The following is a 23,860-nucleotide window of genomic DNA, read 5'->3' on the forward strand; positions in this document are numbered from 1 at the left end:
CTCTCCCTTTCTCGTCTTTTCGTTTTCACAGACATCAATAGACACCATTTTCACACGAGGCCTTTGAAAACCAACATCCCATTTTACGCAAACATACACAGAGAGTCGATACCTTAGGCAAAAAGTGAAGCTCATCATCAACATTTGAAGGCTCTGAAAGGTAAATCCTTCATTATTTAAATGGAATGTAACATTATACCTCGTGGCTCTATGAAAGATAATATCCATCTTCAGAGCATAAGCAAACAGATCTCATTTCTGTCATTCTCTCCCACGCCTGCATTCATGCTCTCTGTGTTGTAAACAACTCCACCTGTTCCCATGGTACCAGAATCAGCATCCCTTGCTCAGCCAATAGGGCGAGAGAACACTACCAGTGATGCCAAAGGTTAAAAGAGCAATGGAAACCAGTACAGGTGGAGCGGCTTTTGTGGTTTTTGGTTCAGGGAAAACACATTAATCGAATTAGCGAAGACGCACTTTGAATAGGAGTCTATCATTATGCTTTTCGTGTCACGTGTTTGCAGTGGTGAACTCTGGGTAATATTTAGCTCCAATCAGAGTGGACCCGAGGGGTGTGTGCGTGCCTTGCATGAGGTCATGCTTTATTTTTAGAGCAGTGTGTAATGCTTCTGCAGGCAGGAGTTGCTCTGCCTGTGAGCGCACAAACCCACTTACTGTTTCATTCAGTCATTAAGCAGCATGCTGCAGTGGCTTTGCCTTTCTGGACTTTTTTTTTTCTGTCTGTTTCTCTTTCTGAGCAGCCGGAGAGTGGCAAATACTATTACACTCTCATTAATGAGAATACTGATTATTTGTAATCAGGCTGCATTTATTTGGTCCAAAAATGTAGTAATATTGTGAAATATTATTCAAATTCAAAATAGCTGTTTTCTGTTTTAATATATTTTCAAATGTAATTTATTCCTGTGATGTCAAACATCCATAGCTCCAGTCTTCAGTGTCACATGATCCTTCAGAAATCATTCTAATATGCTGATTTGCTGCTCAAGAAGCATTTCTTATAATTAGCATTGTTGAAAATAGTTGTACTGCTTATATATATTTTATTTTTTTATTTTTTTATTTTTTTTGGGAAACGATGATACTTCTTTCAGGATATTTTGATGAATGAAAAGTTCAAATTAACAGCATTTATTTGAAATACAAATCTTTACTGTCACTCTTGATCAAAATAATGGATTCTTGTTGAATAAAAGTATTAATTTCTTTAAAAACGTTACAGGACCCAAACTTATGAATAGTAATATATAGTATACATTATACAATATACAGCATTCCCAGATATTTACCTTCATCTCTATGATGGTCTGAAGAGCTTTAGTTTTTCCAGGGTCTGGGTGAAGCTGGTTTCTCCGATGAAGCTCCTGAGAGAAACAAAATAATAATCAACATAATGACAAATGCATATTACACTATTACAATGCAGGAAAAAAAGTGTTCTTGTTTATTACAACATCCTTTTTTACTTTTATAGTGTGAGGTTAAAATCCATTACTTAGCCCTAACTCTATCCCTAAACCTAAACCTAAAACATTGCAATCCAGGAACATGTGCTACTTCTAAAAATCACACTGTGCATTCTGATCTCTTTCACTCTTTGACATTTACTGTTTTATTTTCTTCACAGTGAATTATGTGCACTGTGAGGTTCTGTGTGGTTGCAGCAGCATGGATCTCCTCACGTATTTCTCCTGGGTTTAGCTGACTTCACCGACCATATGCTGTTATTGTCTTAGTAGCATCAGACTGTCCATCTGATCATTATGATGGCAAACCACTTAACCTCAGATTGCTCCATGTGGACTGTCCCTTAATTAAATATTATTATATATTTGAAAAATCTGCTTCGGAAAGTGTTACATGTTCATGTTTGAAAACACAAATTTTAGCAATTCCTGGTGATGCTAACAGAGCAGAATTCATAAACTTTAAAGGGATAGTTCAACCAAAACTTTTTTGGATGAACTGTTCCTTTAAGTTTACTTTTCATTACTAAAGTCCACCTTTAAGTGACATGCATGGCTCAAAATCCACTTTCAACCCAAAAGTTTGAGTAGAACCTGATACCTCTCTCAGATGGAGGTTTTCCTTCTCCTTCTGGTCTAATATCACCTCTAAGTGGCCCAGCTGAGCTTCGGCCTCTGCGATACGCCTGGCTCGCTCTTGCTCTTCCTCGTCTGATGCTCTTCCTGAGGCTGGTGGAAGCCCTTTACTCTGCAGCATCTCCAACAGCTTCTTTATGGACTCGTCTCTGGCTCCCAGCGTCTGTTTCTGCGTCTCGATCCTCAGCTCCATCTCTTCCAGCGTCTTCCTCAAGAGGAAGAGCTCTTTGGCCTGACGGTCGTGTTCGGCTTGGAGCCGACGGAAGTTCTCTTCGGTCAGCTCGATGGTGGTGAAGTGTTCGCCGCCACTGGCCCGCGAGCCACTCTCCTGCTGGAGAAGATGGTTGAGGTCGCGTTGAGTCCTTAACTCGTCCTGCAGAGCCTGGATGGTCAACTGGAGGTGCTGGAGAACGAAACGAAAGCAGAAATGAACATAAGAGGGCTTAGGATTTAGACAATGATCAGAAGGTGTTCTCATCCAGACCCATTCAGAACGAGTTTTGAGATCAGAAATATCCGGTTAGATAAAGAAAAAAAAGGTTATATAGACCCCACTGTGATGTATAAACAAATTGAACTGCGTCCTAACCAGGTGAGGGGTGACCAGGTGAGTTTTCAGCATCAAGCTATTTTTCTGTCCTTCAAGAAGGTTGAGCTGTCAAAAAGCCAATCAGAATGCAATTGATGTTGTTGTTTACTAAAAACTATATTTAACTGAAATAAAGCTGTTAAAAAATGAAATATAAATGTTAGATTAAAAATTTGAACAAAAAAAATGAAAATTAGAAATGTTGCTTTGGCAAATTAAATAAGTTTAAAATGAAGTATTAAAACGACAAAAATTGAAATTGAAATAAAATTTTAATAAGGTCAAAAAAATAAGAAAAATGACAAAAGCACTTAAGAAAATTATTAAACTTTTAAAATGAAAGATAACTAAAAATATGAATAAATAGTATTATAGTATATAAATAATACTGAAATGCTTTCAACAATGAGGTTTCACTGTGGGCAGGGCTTAGCCCCTAAAGCATTACTGCATCAAACCTGGTTTGAGCACAGATTACAACTTAACTGGTACATTTTTGCATTCATAGTGACTTCTATTTTCCATTTCTTTGGTTTCGATCAATATTGAAAAGTAAATTTCGAATAGCTAAAGTGACCAATTTAGTAATATCTGGATATATATCCAGATAGAGAATAAAGCGGGAAAACCACAGTGAGGTCTATTCTAGGAGAGGAAACCGGAAAGGATAAGTTTTCTCTAGAGAAAACACTAACTAATAGCTCCTGAAATAAGGTTAATGACAAAGAACTGTGCTAGAAATAGTCAGAAGATATGTGGCACCTTCGGCAGAATGAGAGCCCAGAACTGGATCAGATAATCCACACTCATATCAGGAAATTTAGATCATTACACATCCGTGCGCTATCACAAACAGAACACACAACTTTGACTGAAGAACCGGTTCAGTCGACAATCACAGGCATGCTTTTGGTCAGGATTTTAGGAAAGAAACAGTTATTTAATGCTTATCTTGAAAGAACGTAGAGGAGCAAATAAAGGAAAATGTTCCTTATTGAAGTTGTCCGTATATAAAGATCTGATCCATTTAAAAGTTATAATTAAAAAAGCAATGGTCTCAGATCAGCAGCTAGTAGGGATGCACTAATGTAAAATTGTAGCTGATGTTGATAGCTGATAATGAAATCTGTTTGCCAATAAAAATTGCCAATATTTCTTTTTTTTAAATTCAGTCAATTCAGTTCATAAAAATAAATGAAGCCATGTTGTTACTCTTAAATAAAAATATTAAGAAATAGTTTTAGTTACTTGAAAAAAAAACAACAACAACAACAAACTAAATATAAGATTTTAAAAAAATCTATGAAAATCTTAAATGGCACTTTGGCAACAGAATCAAACCAGAACCAAAAATTAAATTAAATTAAATTAAATTAAATTAAATTAAATTAAATTAAATTAAATTAAATTAAATTAAATTAAATTAAATTAAATTAAATTAAATTAAATTAAATTAAATTAAATTAAAATCTGATATTGGACTAATGAGACCAACACAACTAAAAATCCTAATATTGGCTAACACTGAGATGGTCACCATTATTGTGCATCCCTAATAGAAAAGAACAACACTCTAAGAGATCTGAATCCAGGGATCAGTTTCAGGGTACAGTCTGGTTTTGTTTAAAGATCAGGGACACATTTCACATCGAGTGTGTGGTACAAAGTTCTGCACATGATGGCGAACATGACAACAAACCTTTGTCCTCCTGGCGTCCAACAGGTGCTGCATGAGTGTGGAGTGCATCAAAACAGAAACAATGAAACACAGCAGAGTGAGTACAGAAGGAGATGGACTAAGTAATGACAAAAGACTAAAACAAATTGATAGCATTATTGAAAGGATTCAATTACAAAAGAATAATGAGGCATTTTACATTCAGGGCACTGTATACAAACACATTTTTAATGGAAAAAAAAAATAACAGAACGGGAATTACGATTAAAGACCATAGGAAGTCATAAAGCTAATGTGAATGATCATTCTGGAAAGATGTCAGATATTAATTAAACAGGATAAATGCACTGGGATTTATTTATGTCAAGGGATTGTAATGCCTGAATTTGACCAGCAGAGGGAAGGGAAGTGCTGTTTCAGACACACAGGAGTGAAGTGTGAGCTGGCTTGTGCTAGACTGTCTTAGTTCCAGATCAACGGGCACTCAGTCTTATGTAAGAAATATCGTTTTGGACTGGTACACTTCTACCATTATACATGCTCTTCAGACAGAGACAAACACACACTGCACAGGACACATGCAAACTGTTCAAACAACATTATTTTAGTGTGTTTGATATTATTATGTGTACATAATGTATATGCATTCAGATTTTTTTTGCACTGACATTTTGTTTCATAACAAATACATAGACAATATTATACATTTTTCACTAATTAATCAGTCTAATTATATAGAATAGGATATATATATATATATATATATATATATATATATATATATATATATATATATATATATATATATATATATATATATATATATATGTATATATATATATATATATATATATATATATATTCTTATTTCTGTAATGCATATTTTTTATGCAATGACTTTAAAAATTGCCTGTTTTTATTTAAGCAAAATATAATTTCTGAAATATGACCAGGTTGTGGTCTTGGCAGGTATGTGAGATTAACTCAACCTTATAATGTAACTACGAACATTCTGTCTTTAGAAATAACTAATTGGCTTTTATGACTCAGTGCTGATAATGCGCTCCGTCTGCGCTCATTACCTCTTAAAGGATCGAATGCAGCTGTAGGGAATCGTCTGCGTTTACCGCAGGCACATTAGCAAATTAATTCAGACTCCTTAAACAGACACGCACATTTACACTCGACTGCAAGCAGACACACAAAATCGAACACATGCACTCATTTATCACAGACAAATGCATTTAGATATGCAAGGCACACACACACAAAAAAGAGGAGATGAGAGTTTGGCTAATTCATTTTGTCGGCCGAATAAACTCTCTACTTCTACAGCTCTATTTCTGTTGTTTTCACTCTCCCCAGCATAGATCGTGTTTCCTTCAGGATAGGAAGTTTATTGAGGATAAAGGACATTTGTCTCCCTCTCCCTTCTGTCTATCCGTCTCCTCTCCTCCTTCTCTTTCCCTCTCCGATCAATAATCTGTCTTGGCTGGCAAAGAATTCAAGAAAACGGTCCAATTATTCCATTTGCATAATTACAACAGTTTGTGAAGAGCCACAATCCGCTGTGATGTAAAATGGTGGCCAGAATAAACTCCATTCCTATTCAGAGATATACGTGGGGTAGCTGTTCCCATGCATTAAGAGGGACCATTCTCCCAAAAATAAAAAATTCTGTCATCATTTATTAACCCTCATTTCACCTTTCGAAACAATAACTGAATATTTTCATTCCTGGGTGAACTGTCCCTTTAAGAGCATGAGGTTTGAGTTGAGTTAGCTGAGTCATTCAGAATTGTTCAACTTTCATGTTGTGTGTGTGTGTGTGTGTGTGTAAGGAGCTCTCAGATGCACTGAAGCATAGGCAGGCATGAATATATATCCCATACGGCAGTGTGTGATAACGGGAGGAGGCGGAGTAGAGCTGCCAGGAAGATTCCAAAGCATCCCCGAGGAAGCCCGCATCACTTCCTCTCCCGCTCATTACTCATTACCTCCAATCATAATCACAAGTGTTTCGGCATCATGCATCCAAGAGTTTAAACTATTTTTCAGTCAATTTGTCATTCTGTAGACAAATTTAATTAATTCCTCTACAGATTGCATCTTTATGCTGTTTAAAAGTCTAAGAAAGAAAAACATTTATTCAAAAAATTCAATGTTCTATATTCTTTCAAGAATCTTAAAGTAACATAAACACTACCCTATTTTTTTCTTTTTTTATATAATTTAAATGTATTGTAATACTGTGTAATACACAGACACACACTTTCATGTCCACCTTAATGACAGACACTTCATCTTTCTGCACAACATCCATCAGCTCAGTCCAAATGTGAAAATATTTTGCTCGGGTTGTCAACCACCATGGTAAATGTTACTGCATCTCAAACTGAACGATTACAGTGAATGCCAGAGCAACAGCCAGGGTATACAAAAAATAGTATTACCTAAAGCAGGCAATTTTGTAGCACTTTTTTTTCACACAGAAGTTCACTTATATCGTTAGTCAAGATATCTTAAAACAGAAAGTTGTAAAAGAATATTTCCCAATCTCCATCAGACCAGTGGAATTGCATTGATACATATCAATTTAAATGCTGACGGTCATATGTTAATCTGTTGATTCTGTCATGTTAATATAGTGACATTAATAACATTAACATTAGTGTTCCTGTAGCTCAATTGGTAGAGCATTGCGCAATCAAGTGTAAGGTTGGGGATTCGACTCCCCGGGAACACATGATTGGTACAAATTGATAACCTGAATGCACTGTATGTCGCTTTGGATAAAAGTGTCCGCTAAATGCGTAAATTTAAATTTAATTAATATAACTAATTTTAAAGGGTACAATGCATGAAATAATTCACAGCAAGACCAGTAATATATATTAGTAGAGTAAAAGTGTTTATTTAGATTTCATGCTCATTTAAAACTAAATTGCTATAAATCATCCAGAGGGAAACGATAATAAAATAAATACTGTTTAATTTGTGACTGAATAAAGTGTGACTATCACATTGAAAGAGGAGTAAAATAACTGTAAATAACTGTAAAAAATAAATACAGATAAATCTGTGCCTAGACAACAATGAACAGGTAGTGAAAAATAGAAATAGAATAAATATAAATAATAATAATAATAATAATAAAAAGTGACTGGACCACAATGACAAAGGAATAAAAAAAATATATATATATTTTTTTTTAATATGAATAAAAAAATACTTGATAAGCAGTTTACTTGACAAAATTTGTAACTGGACCACAGAAAGAAAGAAAAAGAGAAGAAATATTTAATATGTGGATAGCCAAAACCACTAAACACCTCAGGGATTATCACAACACAACAAACACTCACACACACACACACACACACCAGTGCTCAGCAGTACATGCTGAAGATCAATAACCACAATCTGTGCTGGGGCAACTGTAGTTAATTTTCTTCCCTAAAATATCCCACCCACCCACCCACACACACACACACACATGTATTTGTTTATAGTCTTGTTACTCACAAAACAGCGGCTACAAAACGGCATTTCTTCTCTCTTTCAATTCTTCACTCGTCTATCACAGACCGTTTTTTAGCCACTCTGTCTTCTAATTCCCCCTGGCCACTGTTTCCCCTCGAAAATGTGCTTTTCACCCATCCATCCATCCCTATTTAGTTTCCTCCGTCGCTCCAGGTAATCGCAATGAATGCATGTGAAAAATCACTGATTAGAGAATCAGTGTCTGTTCCGTAGATTTCATTTTCAGCAATTAGTTTGAACAGGGAAAGAATGCGATCGAAGATCATTACTTTTTTTTTTTGCCGTGACAGCATAGAACAGAGGCCTTGTTGTTACCCATGATTCCCTATTTCTGGATTAGTCATGCTAGAAACAGTACAAGGAGACCGATCCCTCACAGAAAAGGAAAGAAAACGCAATAGAGGCATCTTTACCAAAATTCATGGTATCATTGATTTATTGCTGGTTTTGAAAAAGGTTAATGAAACGGTTTTAACCAACAGTCTTAAAGAGTTTGGTCTTTCCTCTAGTCATTCTATTGCAAATGTAGACAGAGATTCACTTTGTATCCTGCTTTAAGATGCTCAATCACACTTGAAGAGTTAACTAATTTACTGCACATGCAGACTAGAAGATACATCTCATGGTTTCCAAATATAAAACAACACCTAAGGGTTATAAATCATTTACATTAGATACAAACAGATTGCAAAAAAAAGTTTAATTTAATTAAAAATTAAAAATATTAAATATGCAAGATATCCAGGATTTTTTACATACACTACACCACCATTCAAACCATTTGGGGTTGTTTTTTAATCTCTTCAGCTCTTCACGGCTGCACTTATTTGATAAAAAAAAATACAATAAAAACAATAATTTTGTGAAATGGTATTACTGTTTAAAATAACTACCATATTTCTCGGACTATAAGTCGCACCTGAGTATAAGTTGCATCAGTCCAAAAACATGTCATGACGAGGAAAAAAAACATATATAAGTCGCACTGGACTATAAGTCGCATTTATTTAGAACCAAGAACCAAGAGAAAACATTACCGTCTCCAGCCACGAGAGGGCGCTCTATGCTGCTCATTGGTAGACTACAGGAGCACTGAGCAGCATAGAGCGCCCTCTCGTGGCTGTAGACGGTTATGTTTTCTCTTGGTTTATGTCAAATTAATTTTGATAAATATGTCTCGCCTGACTATAAGCCGCAGGACCAGCCAAACTATGAAAAAAAACTGCGACTTGTAGTCTGGAAAATACGATACTTTCTATCTGAATTTTAAAATGTAATTTATTCCTGTGATGCAAAGCTGAATTTTTAGCATCATTACTCCAGTTTTCAGTGTCACATGATCCTTCAGAAATCATTCTAACATGCTGATTTACTGCTCAAGAAACACTGCTCATCATTAATGTTGATAAGAGTGTTGCTTCAATATTTTTGATACATTCATGATACATTTATTTTCACAATTCTTTGATGAATAGGACATTCAAACAAACAGCTTTTATTTGAATTAAAAACATTATAAATGTCTTTACTTCACTTTTGGTCAATTTAATGCATCCTTGCTGAATAAAATAATTAATTTCTTTGAAAATAAAACTGTAATGACTTCAAGGCTCAAATCGTTGAATGCTGGTTTAGGTTAGAAGATGAATATATGAAAATCAAAACAGATAAAAGCACCTCTCAATAACATCAGTTACTGCAAGGAAACAATTCAGACATCAAATGTCAAATGTTTTCACAAGATCAAATAATGTGATGTCTTTGCCACTGGTCTGATTTAGCTAAAATGATATAAAACAGCAGAGAATCACAGCTACTTGCTGGAACTCGCATTGGCGTAAAGTAGCCTTGTTGACAAGTTTGGGTGAGGAGGACAAAACGCACAAGATCTAGCACTTTTAGTGCCCTGTACGGGCGATATCACTTATTTTGTAGTAGAAATAAACTAATTGCAACACTCATAAGAAATGTAGTGGAGTAAAGAGATGCTTATTCATAAATGTAGTCCAGTAGACAGTAAAAGTTGCTAATATCTTTGATACTCAGTAATACTAGAGGGTATCCAAAAAGATACTCAATAACAGTAATGAATTACATTTGCTCAAATAAATACTTCACCCCTCTGCACCCGATGAAATGAGCATGTTCATTTAAAAGGTAATATTCTGGTTGTATTGCATTAGATTATGCCCTAGATGATTTATAATAGAACGGAATGTCAGATTAGATTCTGATTACAACAAAATGGACTACATTGCACAAGATAGCATCAGGCAAGCCTGAAAATACACTCTGTGTTATTATAATAAACTAAAACTAAAACCATAAACACAAACAGTTCATTACTTGACATCAAATAAGCTTTAACTTAAAGACATATTTAAACAATTAAAATTATTTTATTTCTGCTAATTACAACATTTCTCATTTTTGATTTAGCTTGACTTCATGTACTAAAGTAAACTAAAACTGAAATAATAAAAAATATAGACATTGGAAAAAATGTAAGCTAATAAAAATCACAAAAATTACTAAAGCTGACCAAAAACTGAAATAAAATTGATAAAAAAAAACCTATAAAATAATAAAACCACAAAAAGACACAAAAATTACTAAAACGTACAATTAAGATGGACACAGGAACATAAAAACAATAATAGCATCCTAATGATACTGCACTTTGGTGGTACAGCGATGGAAAAACAATTGAATCAATTTCGTTTGGTGATGTTAGGGCCAACAGAGAGGTGGTGAATGAAAAGTCAACACGGTTGATTAATTTTAAGCATTAAATTCAGGATCTAAATCTGGTCTTTCCATTAGCTTTCTCAGTCATGCTGAAACATGCTGCGTGGATCATTATTCTCCTCGACACCATCATGTTTAAACACAGACCATCAAATCTTGTTACTGTACAAATCAAAAACAAGTCAGCCCACACTAATCCTTTTTGCATTAGCTTGCTTTCAGGCTCCCGAGGGGCTGAGAAACTGAGAGAGCAGAAAAAAGGAGTCGGAGAAACGGAGGAGGTGACAGAGAGAGAAAGAGAGAGTGAGGGAGGGAAAGTGAAAAGGACAACAATCAACCACACTTGAGCTAAACTAGCCCACAGCGCCTGAGGACATTCTCACTCATCCGTTCACCTCACCTCTGAGTCTTGAGCTTCAAAAGAGCCATTAGCACCAAGCACAACGCACCCAACGGATGTGCCCTGATCATCATTCATCAAAGCCCAGCTATTAACAGCACGGAAACCATCAATCCAAGAGGAGAGGACCATTTTAGAAGAACTAGACTAAGATCAAGAGGTTGCATAGTCTATTTACATCACTTTTTTCGACCCACTGACCAAAAGGATTTACCAGACTTAAAAGAAGGTAACAAGGTCACAATACATCCCTTTTCAGATGCATTTTATTTTTAATCCTAAAGTGGAATGAGCATTAAGCGTCATCTGATGCCTGATGTGATCACATTTTCTATCATTTAGGAAAGATGCATTCAATTATTCAAAAGTGACAGTAAATACATGTATAATGTCATAAATGTTTCAATTCAAATAAATGCTGTGTTTTTTTTTTTTACCTTTATATTAATCAAAGAATCCTGAATTAAAAATATTTTCACAAAATAAAAGCACTCATTTATCATTAATGATAAAATATATCTATCTTGAGCAGCAAATCAGCATATTAGAATGATTTCTGAAGATCATGTGACACTGAAGAATGGAGTAATAATGCTGAAATTTCAGCTTTTTCTATCACACGAAAAAAAAATATTCTAGAAAAAAAAATGCACAATAATATTTACTGTATTTTTAGTCAAATAAATGCATCATTAATATATATATATCTTACAGACCCCACATTTTCGAACACTTATGTATATTTACTCTTTGTATATTTTACCACTGTGATTGCACGGAATCAAAAGTTATGTTTCAAATGGAATAATAGCCTGCTGAGAAAAAAAAAAAAAAAAAAACGTAAACTAATCTAAATTGCTGGTCTTAGCTGGATTAAGCTGGTTTTAGCTCTTACTGTCCAAGGCTGAATTCAGAACAGTACACTAGAATACTACTCTCAGTATTTCTGCCATATTACATATGGGAAAAAATAGTTTGAGTAGAATGCTTTTCCGATGCCAGCCCAAGCCAAATCCATCTAAAAATGCCCCAAACCCTTTTTAAACAAGTCAAAAGATCAGTCTGAAAAGGCTGCAAAAACAATTTCTCTCTGGTTCAAGCTGTCTTTTTTTTTTTACCAGGATACCATATAATTTACAGCCTAATCTTTCTTGTAAATATATAAACAGTTGGCTTTATGCAAAACAAACGTTCCAATCAGTTTGTTGTCACAAGACCTCACTGTAATGCATGTTTAATTCAGCTACTTATCAGCTTTGATTTTTTTTTTTTTTTTATCCAATGTCTGTCTACTGTAAAGAATGATTTTATCAGTCTAGAAATGGAAAAGTCAGTTTGAGTCCATTGCATTGTAGGACACAGCCCATTTATTGTGCTTGATTGAACATTTTAGCAATTGTAATAGGTCATGTAAGTATTTCATTCATAGAATCTGCATAGTGGGCATGGTTTACATACTAAAAACAGCAGGTCATATGGCATTCTGAGCATCTCAAGTGACTAAAGGTCCTTCTCTGATGAGTATCACCGCAGCCCACCTATCACCTGCCCTCCTCCAGACTCACAGCAGGAACATGTGGCCACGAGGAGGGGTGTGAAAACAGAGCACCGCTAACAGCATGTGATGACGTGCGCCTTATACTAATTATGTCTGGTCACCGCTGCTTTAAACCCAGCACGCCGGGTCTCCTTTGTGAAGTCAGTATCTTCAGTACATGCACAAGTGTCCTTGAGATCCAGACGTGCTGGAGGACATGGATAGACTGCAGCTAGTGCACACTTGTATAAAAAAATACCGTATATTTCTGCATTAGTAAAATAAGTAAAATAGTACACGTACATTAGTGCTACTGTATCTTGCCATGTAGCATGGATATTTTATGTTTGCTCTTGCTGATGCAAACCATTTCGTTTGTACCTCCTGTACATTCTCATATCTCTTTCTGGACACTGTGCTTCTCTTGGATCATTTTTGTTTGCATATTTTGTTCATAAAAGCCTCATTGAAAAATGTCACCATGAGTCATTTTACATTTACATTTAAATGCACTTTGCAGATGCTTTTTATCCCAAGCGCCTTGCATTGCATTTAAAATACACATTTTAGCAGTGGACTGCTACATTTATATTTAAATGCACATAAAAACAAATACTTAATTACAAGCATACAATGTGTGATTGTGTAATCTAAACTCCAAGGGCTTCATAAGAAACCCTGTGCATGTCTAATCTTGTTACTTTCCACCACAAGGCACTAGCTGTGTGACAATAGCACTAGCACTGTCACTGGATATGTACCTACAACTCTGCAAATGTCCTTTCCCGTTTCAGGGTGCTGCACAAACACACACACAGGTGTTTGCTTGGAGCTGTGATGACACCATCCTGATTTAACCTTGGGGAGTCATAAGAAGGGACAGTATCACGCAAAGGAGAAATGAGACATGCACACATTTTCAGTTATTGGCTGAGCATAAGCCTGTCTAACTTGCATATCCAATCTCACTTGTGTATTTCAGCATCCATGTTCCAGTATCTGCTGCATTGAAACCATGATTGCATTCTACACCACACATCTGCTCCTCAATAGTGAGCTTGCAATAATTTTAGATTTAGGCAAACTAAATGCAAGGTCATTTTCTCTTTTAATACAGAGCCATGAAATAATCAGAAGCACCTGCTTCTCACATTTTTCTTTGAGAAACACTAGTAATCTCAAATATGTCTCCTCTGGAGTTTCTGAAAAAATCACAACAACGTGTTCGGATTTAAAAAGATACCTTAGAAGCCATAGAAAAATTATTTTGGATCCCCAGAGAAAAATAACCAGTTTTTCCTTAATGTGAAGAACATTTCAATAATCTGAAGAACTACTTGTACTATAAAGAAGCTTTTGTGTGATGAAAAAGTTCCATGGATGGTAAAGGTTCTTTGTGGAACCATCAATGCCAAATAAGGAACCTCTGTGTGTTTAAGAGTACCTGAGAACTACATTTCCTGAGCAATGACTATGATTTTATCCTGTTCTTCCAGGCCGCATTTGCTCCAGGTGATTGAGGTTACTTGGATGGCACCAGTTCACTGCAATTTTTGAATAATGTATTTGCTCAGGGCTTTTTATTATTAGGCCACTGCAATGTTAATTTGGCCATGTGTGTAGAAACTGACCTGCTGATAATGAACTTCCTCACAAGCTTCAGTTACTAGCCACCTAAGAGAGAATCTTTTGCAATACTCCCCTGTATTTTGCATCATTCCTTCTTTCTTTAATTTTACCCCACGGCTGCTTAATTATGCATCTGTTTTACTTCATTGCGAAGATTTTTGGAACTTCTGTAGTCTTCTGTCTTTGCTAGGAACCTATTTTTTATTATTATTCAAATAAACTTCTAAGCAAATTGCATATTTCAGCTTTTCATTTTTGTTTGTTTTGTTTTTTATTTGCATGCATTATCTGCACTGTTTTCGGATCCGAATCTCTAAAGGCATTATGCAAATCAGGTAACTGCGCAAACACGGTCAAAATAGCGCATAACGAAATTTGCACAATCTCGACACGTGAGCCAGCTCTTGAAGATGCACAAGTGCATTTGGTTACACTGTGCATCAGGAATTGGGTCTCTTCACCATCATTTGATCAATAACTGCTGTCAGGATGAATAGAATTTTAATTAAAACAAACTGTTATTTGCAGTAGGCAAATTTACTTTTGTGAATACAACATAATAAGCCTAATTTGCATAGAAAGAAGACCTGTTTGTGTTGAAATAAAGAGCAATCATTTAATTTAAATATGCATGGCACCTGATTAAACTCAACTGAGGGTGGTTTAGTGAATAACTGTGGAACCAGCTGTGGATTTGCCATCAGCACTTAGTGATCAAATGTCATTAAATACAATTCTGTCAAATGAGAGAACTGTTAAAAGGCCTGAATGCTTTGCAAGGCTCTTACTATTGTATTTATAATATACAGGATCCATATGTTATCCGAATATGTGAGAAAATGCCATATGGAGAATGGGTGGATAGAGTAACGGACAACAAGATGGATGGAAAGGACATAGGATGAGTAAGAGAAAGGAGGAAGCAAAGAGTGAGGATGTGTGGCAGGAAAGGAGCCAAAAAGAGAGCTGGGTGACAGAGAGAAAGAGAAAGAGAGACAGTGGTAGAGTGAAACGCTGGCAGAGAAGACAAGGAATCAGATGGAGGAAAACAAAGACTCTCAGACAAGCATTTGTCCTTGACATTTCTTCATCTCCAGGCCTCGTGCAGCATGCTGACGGAGTGTGATTTAACTAGGCCACTGCCCTACTCTAGAAAAACGCAGATAGACAGGAAGAGGTGAGACTGTGAGAAAACAAATGTCTCTTGTCCTTAGCTGTTGAATGCATGGGAGTGATCTTGAATCATCACACGTTTTTGTAGGTATTTAATCAATAAGGTATGAGTGGTGCACTGTGCATATTATCAAACTAAACACTGAATTAAAGTTTAAAAACTGTACAAAGTTATAAGTGTCCCATACACTTAAAAAAAAAAAAAAAAAGTTGAGGATAAAAAACACAATAAAGCCACTGGCTTATTTCGCTTGCAGTCCTCAATGTTAACATAAAGAATAGAGGCTATGTACAGAAGTGAAAGAAGAAATAAAAAAAAAATATCTCCTAACTAAATACTCTGAATAATAGTTGTAGTAGTAATATCTTTATTTCATTTCAATTTTATATTTAAACAATTGAAACAATTTACAGCCACAGTACAAGCTAACTAGCCATTTTTTCCACTCTTTTAAATCTTCCCAAATCTTTTATGCCCTTTATTGACACTGGTAATTTTTTTCATTAATCACTTACCCCCATGTCATTTCTAACCCGTAAAAGCTTAGTTTGTCTTCAGAACACAATTTAAGATATTTTGGATGAAAACCGGGAGGTTTGTGACTGTCCCATAGACTGACAAGTTACACTGTCAAAGTCCAGAAAAGTATGAAAGACATTGTCAAATAGTCCATCTGCAGCTGATACAGAAGAGCGTACGCTGCCTTCGTTCAGCACATAATCTTCAAATTGGCGCTACGGTGATGTGGAGAGAAACAGAGGAGACGAATTATTGAATAAAGTCCTTATTTTTCTTTTCTTCGTGTACAAAAAAAATTATTGTCGCTTCATAATGTTACAGTTGAACCTGTGATGGCAGATGGACTATTCTGATGACATCTTTCACACTTTTCTGGACTTTGACAGTGTAACTTACTTTGCAGTCTATGGGACAGTGTCAAGTCTCCCGGTTTTCATCCAAAATATCTTAAATTATTTTCCGAAGACGAACTGAGCTTTTACGTGTTGGGAACGACATGGGGGTAAGTGATTTATGAATTAATTATCCCTTTAACGCCTACAAAAACGGCTGGTAAGGGACTGCAACGAGCTTCTTCTCAGTTCTGTTACATCATGAACTCATATAAACCCTGCCCCCGGGAACACGCAACAAAGGCGGCGAGGCCATGTTGTGCTGCTTTAGAGAAGAGGAAGAGAAAACTAGAGGTGCATGCAAAAAAATCTGTGAATATATGACGATTTTGTCTTCTAACGATTCTAATGGATTCACAAGTTTCAAAACCAATGTTCTAAAGCAGCGGTTCTCATTCCTGTTCCCTGTCGCCCAGCTCTGCATCTCTCTCCTCATGAGACAACAGCAAACACAGGCTGCTTGCACAGGTTCTGTACCATCCTCTCCATTAATATTCTCTGTGTCTCATTCAGACTCAAATTGATAAGCAATATAGAGGATGTCATTGTTAAGAATACAACTGTTCACATTCTGAGCTTGACAGGGGCGGGATGTTCAGATGCGTTCGAGGGGTTTAGCTAGTTTAGCACACTGAGCCAGCTGACCAATCTCAGCCCATCACGTATTTCTGAGGGAGGGGCTTCATAATAATAGGAAATAAATTAAGGCATTTGTCAGAGAAGGGACAGATCGGTGTGGAATAAAGGTAAATTATGAGAAAAATAATTAACCTAGAAAAAAACAGTCAACCACCCCTTTAACCTTGCAGCTAATGGCTCGGTTCATGCTTCTAACTCTTGTAATGAAGACTGTTTTAAAATCCCTATAGGAAAACTGAACAGATAAAGAATACCTACAGAACCAAGGCTGCTGAAAAAGTGGGCAGGCATTGTTGTACTCTATAGCAACTTGGCAGGTTAAATATAGAATTCATGTCATGTGCAGTCGCACATATGCAAATACTATTCTATGATGGCTTTGAACGAGTTATATTTTCAGTCAGAACTGTCTAAAATGTGTTTCAGTATCTGTGGCTTTGGCATGTCCATTGACAGAGTGCCACATCCAATTAAATGATGAAATATTAATGATTATAAGAGCCTCTTTCCAGAAGCGCAACATAAAAGACAGACAACCCAAAGAAGAAATCAGCTGTGAAGAGACTTAAAAAGCATGAGAGTAGGTGGAAAAAAAAGAGTGAGAGCGTGATTACACAGTTGAATGAGACACAGAACATAGGAGAAGAATAGAAAACAGCACAAAGATGACACCAACACTGGAGACAGGAAGAGTAGCCTTAGCAACACAAGAATTCATAAACTAGGCGTATTCCTCAAGTAGGCAACTTTTACTGGTAGCCTGCTAATAAACTAATCTTAAAGGGAAAGTTCACCCAAAAATACAACTCTCTCATTTACTCAATATCATGTTGTTTCAAAGCTGTATTAATTCCTGTGTGGCGTGAACAAAGGGAGTAATTTTGTACAATGTTAACACTGCCTGTACATTTTGAGAAAACATATTTTCAAACATTTTGTGTCATCAACTTTTATGTTCTAAAGACACAAGAAAAATCATTCAGATTGACCAACATGAGGGTGTGTAAACAATGACAGTTTTATTTTTGGGTTAACATTTTTTTTTTTAATTTAATAACATACGCTACTGTTCAAAAGTTTGGTGTCTGTCTGATTTTTTATTTTATTTTTTATGTTATTGAAATTGTCTTTTTAAAAAGTCTCTTACACTCACCAAGGCTACATTTAATTGGTCAAAAATACAGTAAAAACAGATTTTTTTTTTTTAATATTAATACAGTTTTAAATAACTGTTTTCTATTTTATTATATTTTATATGTCATTTAATTCTGTGAGAGAAAAGCCAAAAATTTTTTTTTTTTTTTTTTTTTTTTTTTTGATATGCAGATTTGGTGCTAAAGAAATATCTACTTTTTTTATTTATTATCAATGTTGACAACAGTTGTGCTGCTTATTATTTTTTAGGGAAATAGTGATACATTTTTCTTAGGATTCAAAGAACAGAATTTAACTAACATCAGTCTTTACTGCCTTTTTTATTTAATTATTAATTTTATTTATTTACTTTAATAAAAAAACATTGAATGTGTCTTCCCTGATTAAAAATATTTTCTTAAAAAAAACATTACTGACTTTTGAACAGAAGTGTACATCAAACTCTACTTGCTAAGCTAATCAAAAGCCCTATAAGTAGACAATAAATTATCTAAATGCCATAATCTATTCTACATCATAAAAATAAAGGTTCCAAAACCTGACATAATTAGAGAACATTCTTCAGTTTTATAATTCCTTGGAAAGTTATCAATGTACTATTACTACAAACAAAACCCAGGAGGGCTTTTGCTCAGTGAATGGAACATTTTCTCCAAAGAACCATACAGGATCTCATGTAGCCAAGAGTCTTAATTGAAAGAAGTTCTAGAAATATCCTCTGAAGAACCTTTATTTTTACTCAAGCATAGATCCTTGTCATTTTGCATGTGAGGTAAGGCAATCATCCTAACCTGATTCTCCTCGTGGGTCACCCGCATCTGTTCTTTAAGGATAGAAGTGCGCGCTGCCTCCTCTTTCCTCATCACGCGTTCTTTCTTCAGCTCGGGGCTCCAGAAGCTCTTGATGCTGTTTGTGGAAGAGCCAAGCTTGCTGTCCTTCAGGTCCAACTCCCTCCGAAGTAGCTCGTTTTCCCTTTGCATGTCCCGTAGCTGCGCCTGGAGCTCCAAAAGTTCACCTCCACCACCCCTGACCGCCTGTCGCAGCAGGGCCGACGGCGTCCCCTGGTGGTGGAGCATAGACAGTGAGCCCAGGTCGCCATAAGACAGTAGGTCTGCGTGCGGGAGTCCCACAGTTGTGATATTAGGGGTGCTTCCCATGGCCGTGACACGACCACCGTACATCGCTCGACTCGTGGCCCGACCGAGCGTCATGGTGCCTTTAGGGTAAGTAGCAGTGGAGCCGATGGCTTCATGGTCACTTAGGTACATTGGGCCAGATGTTGCGTAGGCAGCATTGAGGGACTGGATGTTCTCCATGGATAAGGTCTTGCCGCTTGAACTGGCAGTGTTGACTCGACGGTGGCCCAACCGAGGAGAGCGGGGCAGCCGCGGGGAGCGAGCAGGGCTGCCCTCCATGTGACTGACGGCGCGCGCACTGCCATACATCTCTCAAGGTTCTGTTACACCGAGAGTCCGTAAGAAAAGCCCCTTCACGGATTGACAAGGGTGTTTACTGCATCCTAGAGAAGAGAGAAAAGGGAAAAGTCGCACACTTCAAAATGCAGTCAAACATTTCAAAATGGCTGCAATAAAGCGGCTTGTGTTTTGTCCGGAACAATTCTTCGCTTTCATTCACAACAGCCTAGAGCTAATCAAAATGCAAAAACATATTAAGTTCCTGTGGATGTTGCAAAGCATCATAAAACATTGCATCTCCTTTCAATTCAGAGACAACATAACTTCCTTTAAATTTCTGCCTGAGCTGAGTTGAGGATAACGCCTATCCATCTATTCATCAGAAAGATGAGTCAAAATGAAAAGAGCCCCGCAGTTTTTCTCAGAGGTGGGGACCACTTGCTGCTCACAGGGATGACGCTGATGCTGTGGAGAGGGTTGCTATGGTAACAGTTACTGAGATGATGGAGGAGAGCGCACCTGTTTTCACTCGTTTGAAATGTGAGGATGTGTGGGCATTCACGGGCATGTGAGGGAGAGAGAGAGTGAGAAATGTACATTTATGCTGACTTTCAATGAGCCAGACTGCAGATGGCCTGGTCATCTGTACACTTCCATGCCAGATTAAAAAAGGACACGTCCAGCCTTCATCTTGCCATCCGGACAGATACCATATATAGTACACCATACTGGACAAACAGTGGGCAAAAAGGAAAGGGCTTCACCCGAATGCCAAGATTTTTTACAGTAATTTTACTGTAAAATATGTTTTCTGGGTAGTTGCATACTGGTATGAGTCAGAAGAGCTTTCCAGTTAATCACTGTAAAAAATATCCTGTTCAATTTACAATAAAAAACAGCAACCAGAAATTATGAGAATCTTGCATGTTTAAAAGGGTCATATGATGCTGCTAAATAGAACACTATTTTGTGTATTTGGTGTAATGAAATCTGTTTATGCGATTTAAGGTTGAGTGAGCAGAGGCCGGAGGTCTAGAGTGAGCCGCGGTCTACGGTAGAGTGAGCTGCGGCCGGCTTGAATGAGCAGAGGCAGGCGACTTCAGAATGGTGCGGCAGGCAGATTCTATCATTTTTTACAGTTTTGTCTCTGTAAAAATCATACACATTTTTAAGATATGCAAGTCAACTCCAGTGTAAAATAATACATCTCCTGAATAAGCTGCTATCACTCACGGCCTGCAGGGTGAGTTATGCCCTGAAGTTAGATCAAACTCCTAAACCTTGGCAGGAGCTATCGCATGATGTTTTCCCTCAGGAATCACCACTAATTAAACTACATTCTGAAGCTCAATTTCCTGTTCCAACACCAAGATCATGGGATTGGTTTCCATGTGATAAGATGTACAACTTGAATGCACTGTAAGTCACTTTGGATAAAAGTATCTGCCAACTGCATGAATTAAACAAGCAAATGCTGCTTTTTGTCTCAATGGATGTAACAGAGACTGAGCTGATAAATGTCAGAAACTTCTGAATGAGAACTTAATGACGGGAAGAGCTTTTTTCGGTCAGTAATATATAGAAGCCAGCAGCTCTCCGACGTAAATGGCTTAATCAAGGTGGCAGGGTGCATATCACAAGCCACTGACTCTCTCTCCACCACCCACTCTGACGCTGAAAACAGTGTGTGCATAGAGCCACAAAGGGCAAAGTAACCATAATTCAGTAATGCATGTTAAAAGTGAAACTGGCCAAGCGATACCTATGTTGCATGGAATGCGGCTTAACCAAGACATTTATGTTCAGTGCATTGCTTTAACCTAGAATTCATTTCAACACAAGTCAATAATTTGTACAAGTATACTTTTTTCACAGACCTTTCTCTGGTAAAATATCTTATTAGCAGCCTATCATCACAAAATCATTGCAGATTGGCATATGTAATGAAAGAAAAAAAAACAGATGCTGAAAGTAAAGTTTCTCAAAAGTTCATTTGTTTAAATTTTTTTGAGGTTATCAACAACAACTCGATTCTAATGAACTGGCATATTACAGACCAATCTCAAATCTTCCGTTTATGTCTAAAATTATAGAAAATGTTGTGTCTGATCAATTGCGCGCCATCTTGCAAAAAAAAAATTATAACTATGAAGAATTACAGTCAGGTTTCAGGCCCCACTATAGCACAGAAGCTGCACTTGTTAAAACTACAAATGACTTGCTTCTTGCATCAGGGTGCATCTCATTGCTAGTTTTACTTGATCTTAGTGCTGCGTTTGACACTATAGATCATGACATTGATAACAAAACTATACAGGTATTCAAGGGCAGGCAGGCTTTAAGATGATTTAAATCCTACCTGTCCGATCGCTACCACTTTGTTTACTTAAACGGGGAGTCATCTCACTTATCACCAGTAAAGTATGGAGTGCCACAAGGATCTGTCCTAGGTCTTTGCTATTTTCAATGTACACGTTACCCCTTGATAATATTACTAGAAAATAAGGAATTAGTTTCCATTTTTATGCTGATGATACTCCACTATATATCTCAACAAGACCAGATGAAACTTCTAAATTATCTAAGATAACGGAGTGTGTTAAAAATTTTCAAGTTTGGATGACCAATAATTTTCTCCTATTGAATTTGGATCAAATCTATGAAACAGTTACCTGTTTATGATGTTTCATGCCCTCTAGACTGGGCTATTGTAATGTACTGCTGGGTGGTTGTCCTGCATCTTCAATAAATAAGCTGCATGTAGTCCAAAATGCAGCTGTTAGAGTCCTTACCAGATCAAGAAGATTACTCCAATTTTACAGTCTCTCCACTGGCTACCTATTAAGTTCTGTATCAGTTACTAAATATAATTACTTAGCTACAAGGCCCTTAATGGTTTAGCTCCTGCGCACCTAACTAGGCTTCTACCAAGTTACAATCCATCATGCTCCCTAATATCACAAAACTCTTGCCTTTTGGTAGTACCTTGGACGGCAAAGTCCACTAACAGAGGTAGAGCTTTTTTTTGCATTTGGCTTCCAAAATCTGGGGTAACGTTTGGGGTTCAGAAACACTCTCTCATGTTCAAAATCTAGATTAAAGACGCATATCTTTGGCCAAGCAATCAAATAATGCATCTCATAATCTTGTACGGCAGTTATATCTGATCAAATGCACATTATTATTCCTTAGGTTGGGTTGAACAAACCATATTAGCTTGGTTGGAACAGCAGCTACGCTAATTATGTCTCTATTTGTTTCTCTTTATCTGCCACAGGATTGACACTGAATAACATATTCAGTCTGGATCCAGCCCTTACAAAGACCTGAGATGACCGACCACCTGAGAAAAGATGATGCAAACCCCTCCGGACCTCAGATGATGCAAAACCTGAAACAACATAAACTACCAAATTTTCCTACAGTTTTGATTGTGAAATATAATCATTGCTGTTAATAGTGATCATCGTCTTTTTGATTATGTCATGAACTGAATTTTGCCATTCATTTCTGACGTAATTTGACATAGTCACCAATGACAAGCTACTACTAAATATAATGTAGAAACTTAATTTTCTGAAAAGCTGCTTTGCAAGGGTTCCTCAATATATATATATATATATATATATATATATATATATATATATATATATATATATATATATATATATATATATATATATGTTTGAACAGTGTTTCTGACAACCCTTGATTAACACGGACAGTATATTGATATACTGTTATATTACAGTATATATATATATATATATATATATATATATATATATATATATATATATATATATATATATATATATATATATATGTTTGAACAGTGTTTCTGACAACCCTTATATATATATATATATATATATATATATATATATATATATATATGTATGTATGTATATCAATATAATGTCCTTTTTAATCAAGGGTTGTCAGAAACACAGTTCAAACACCAATAAATTATTGATCTTTTGAAGACACATGTGAAATCCCACACTCATCCCTCAGCTACTGGCTGTGTGGATAACATCTTTCTGCTGATTGGCTTTCACCAATGTCAATCATCTCCCAAAAATCACTCCTAGAGGCTGACAGACCATAAATGCCCATGTTTTTTCCTAAATGAGAAGAAATCAATGAGAAAACAACCAAATGGAATATGCACCTAAATTACCATAAAATATAGGTTTATGCAGTTCTATAAAATCTAATAAATAGTATTTCTAACATTAACATCGAATTATTCTGATTTAGACAATTAGACCAAATAGTACAGAAACATCCATGCAGAAAAAATCTACCGTTTA

General features: G+C 36.2%; 1 protein-coding gene across 3 annotated transcripts in view; it reads right to left on the minus strand.

Moving 5' to 3' along the window:
- The window catches only part of LOC113055487 (ERC protein 2-like), a 43,135-nt gene that overhangs the window by 18,937 nt on the left and 338 nt on the right, over positions 1–23,860 (minus strand). For 2 of the 3 annotated variants that reach the window (XM_026221840.1, XM_026221838.1), the window contains exons 2-5: positions 18,921–19,648; positions 4,415–4,441; positions 2,092–2,529; positions 1,314–1,388 (exon numbers count right to left, since the gene is read on the minus strand). In XM_026221840.1, coding sequence (XP_026077625.1) covers positions 1,314–1,388; positions 2,092–2,529; positions 4,415–4,441; positions 18,921–19,574 — 1,194 coding nt within the window. In that variant the 5' untranslated portion in view covers positions 19,575–19,648. The remainder of the gene's footprint in view (positions 1–1,313; positions 1,389–2,091; positions 2,530–4,414; positions 4,442–18,920; positions 19,649–23,860) is intronic. The other variant, XM_026221839.1, reaches the window with a different exon arrangement.

This window comes from Carassius auratus, chromosome 36 (assembly GCF_003368295.1).
Source record: "Carassius auratus strain Wakin chromosome 36, ASM336829v1, whole genome shotgun sequence".
NCBI lineage: Eukaryota > Metazoa > Chordata > Actinopteri > Cypriniformes > Cyprinidae > Carassius > Carassius auratus.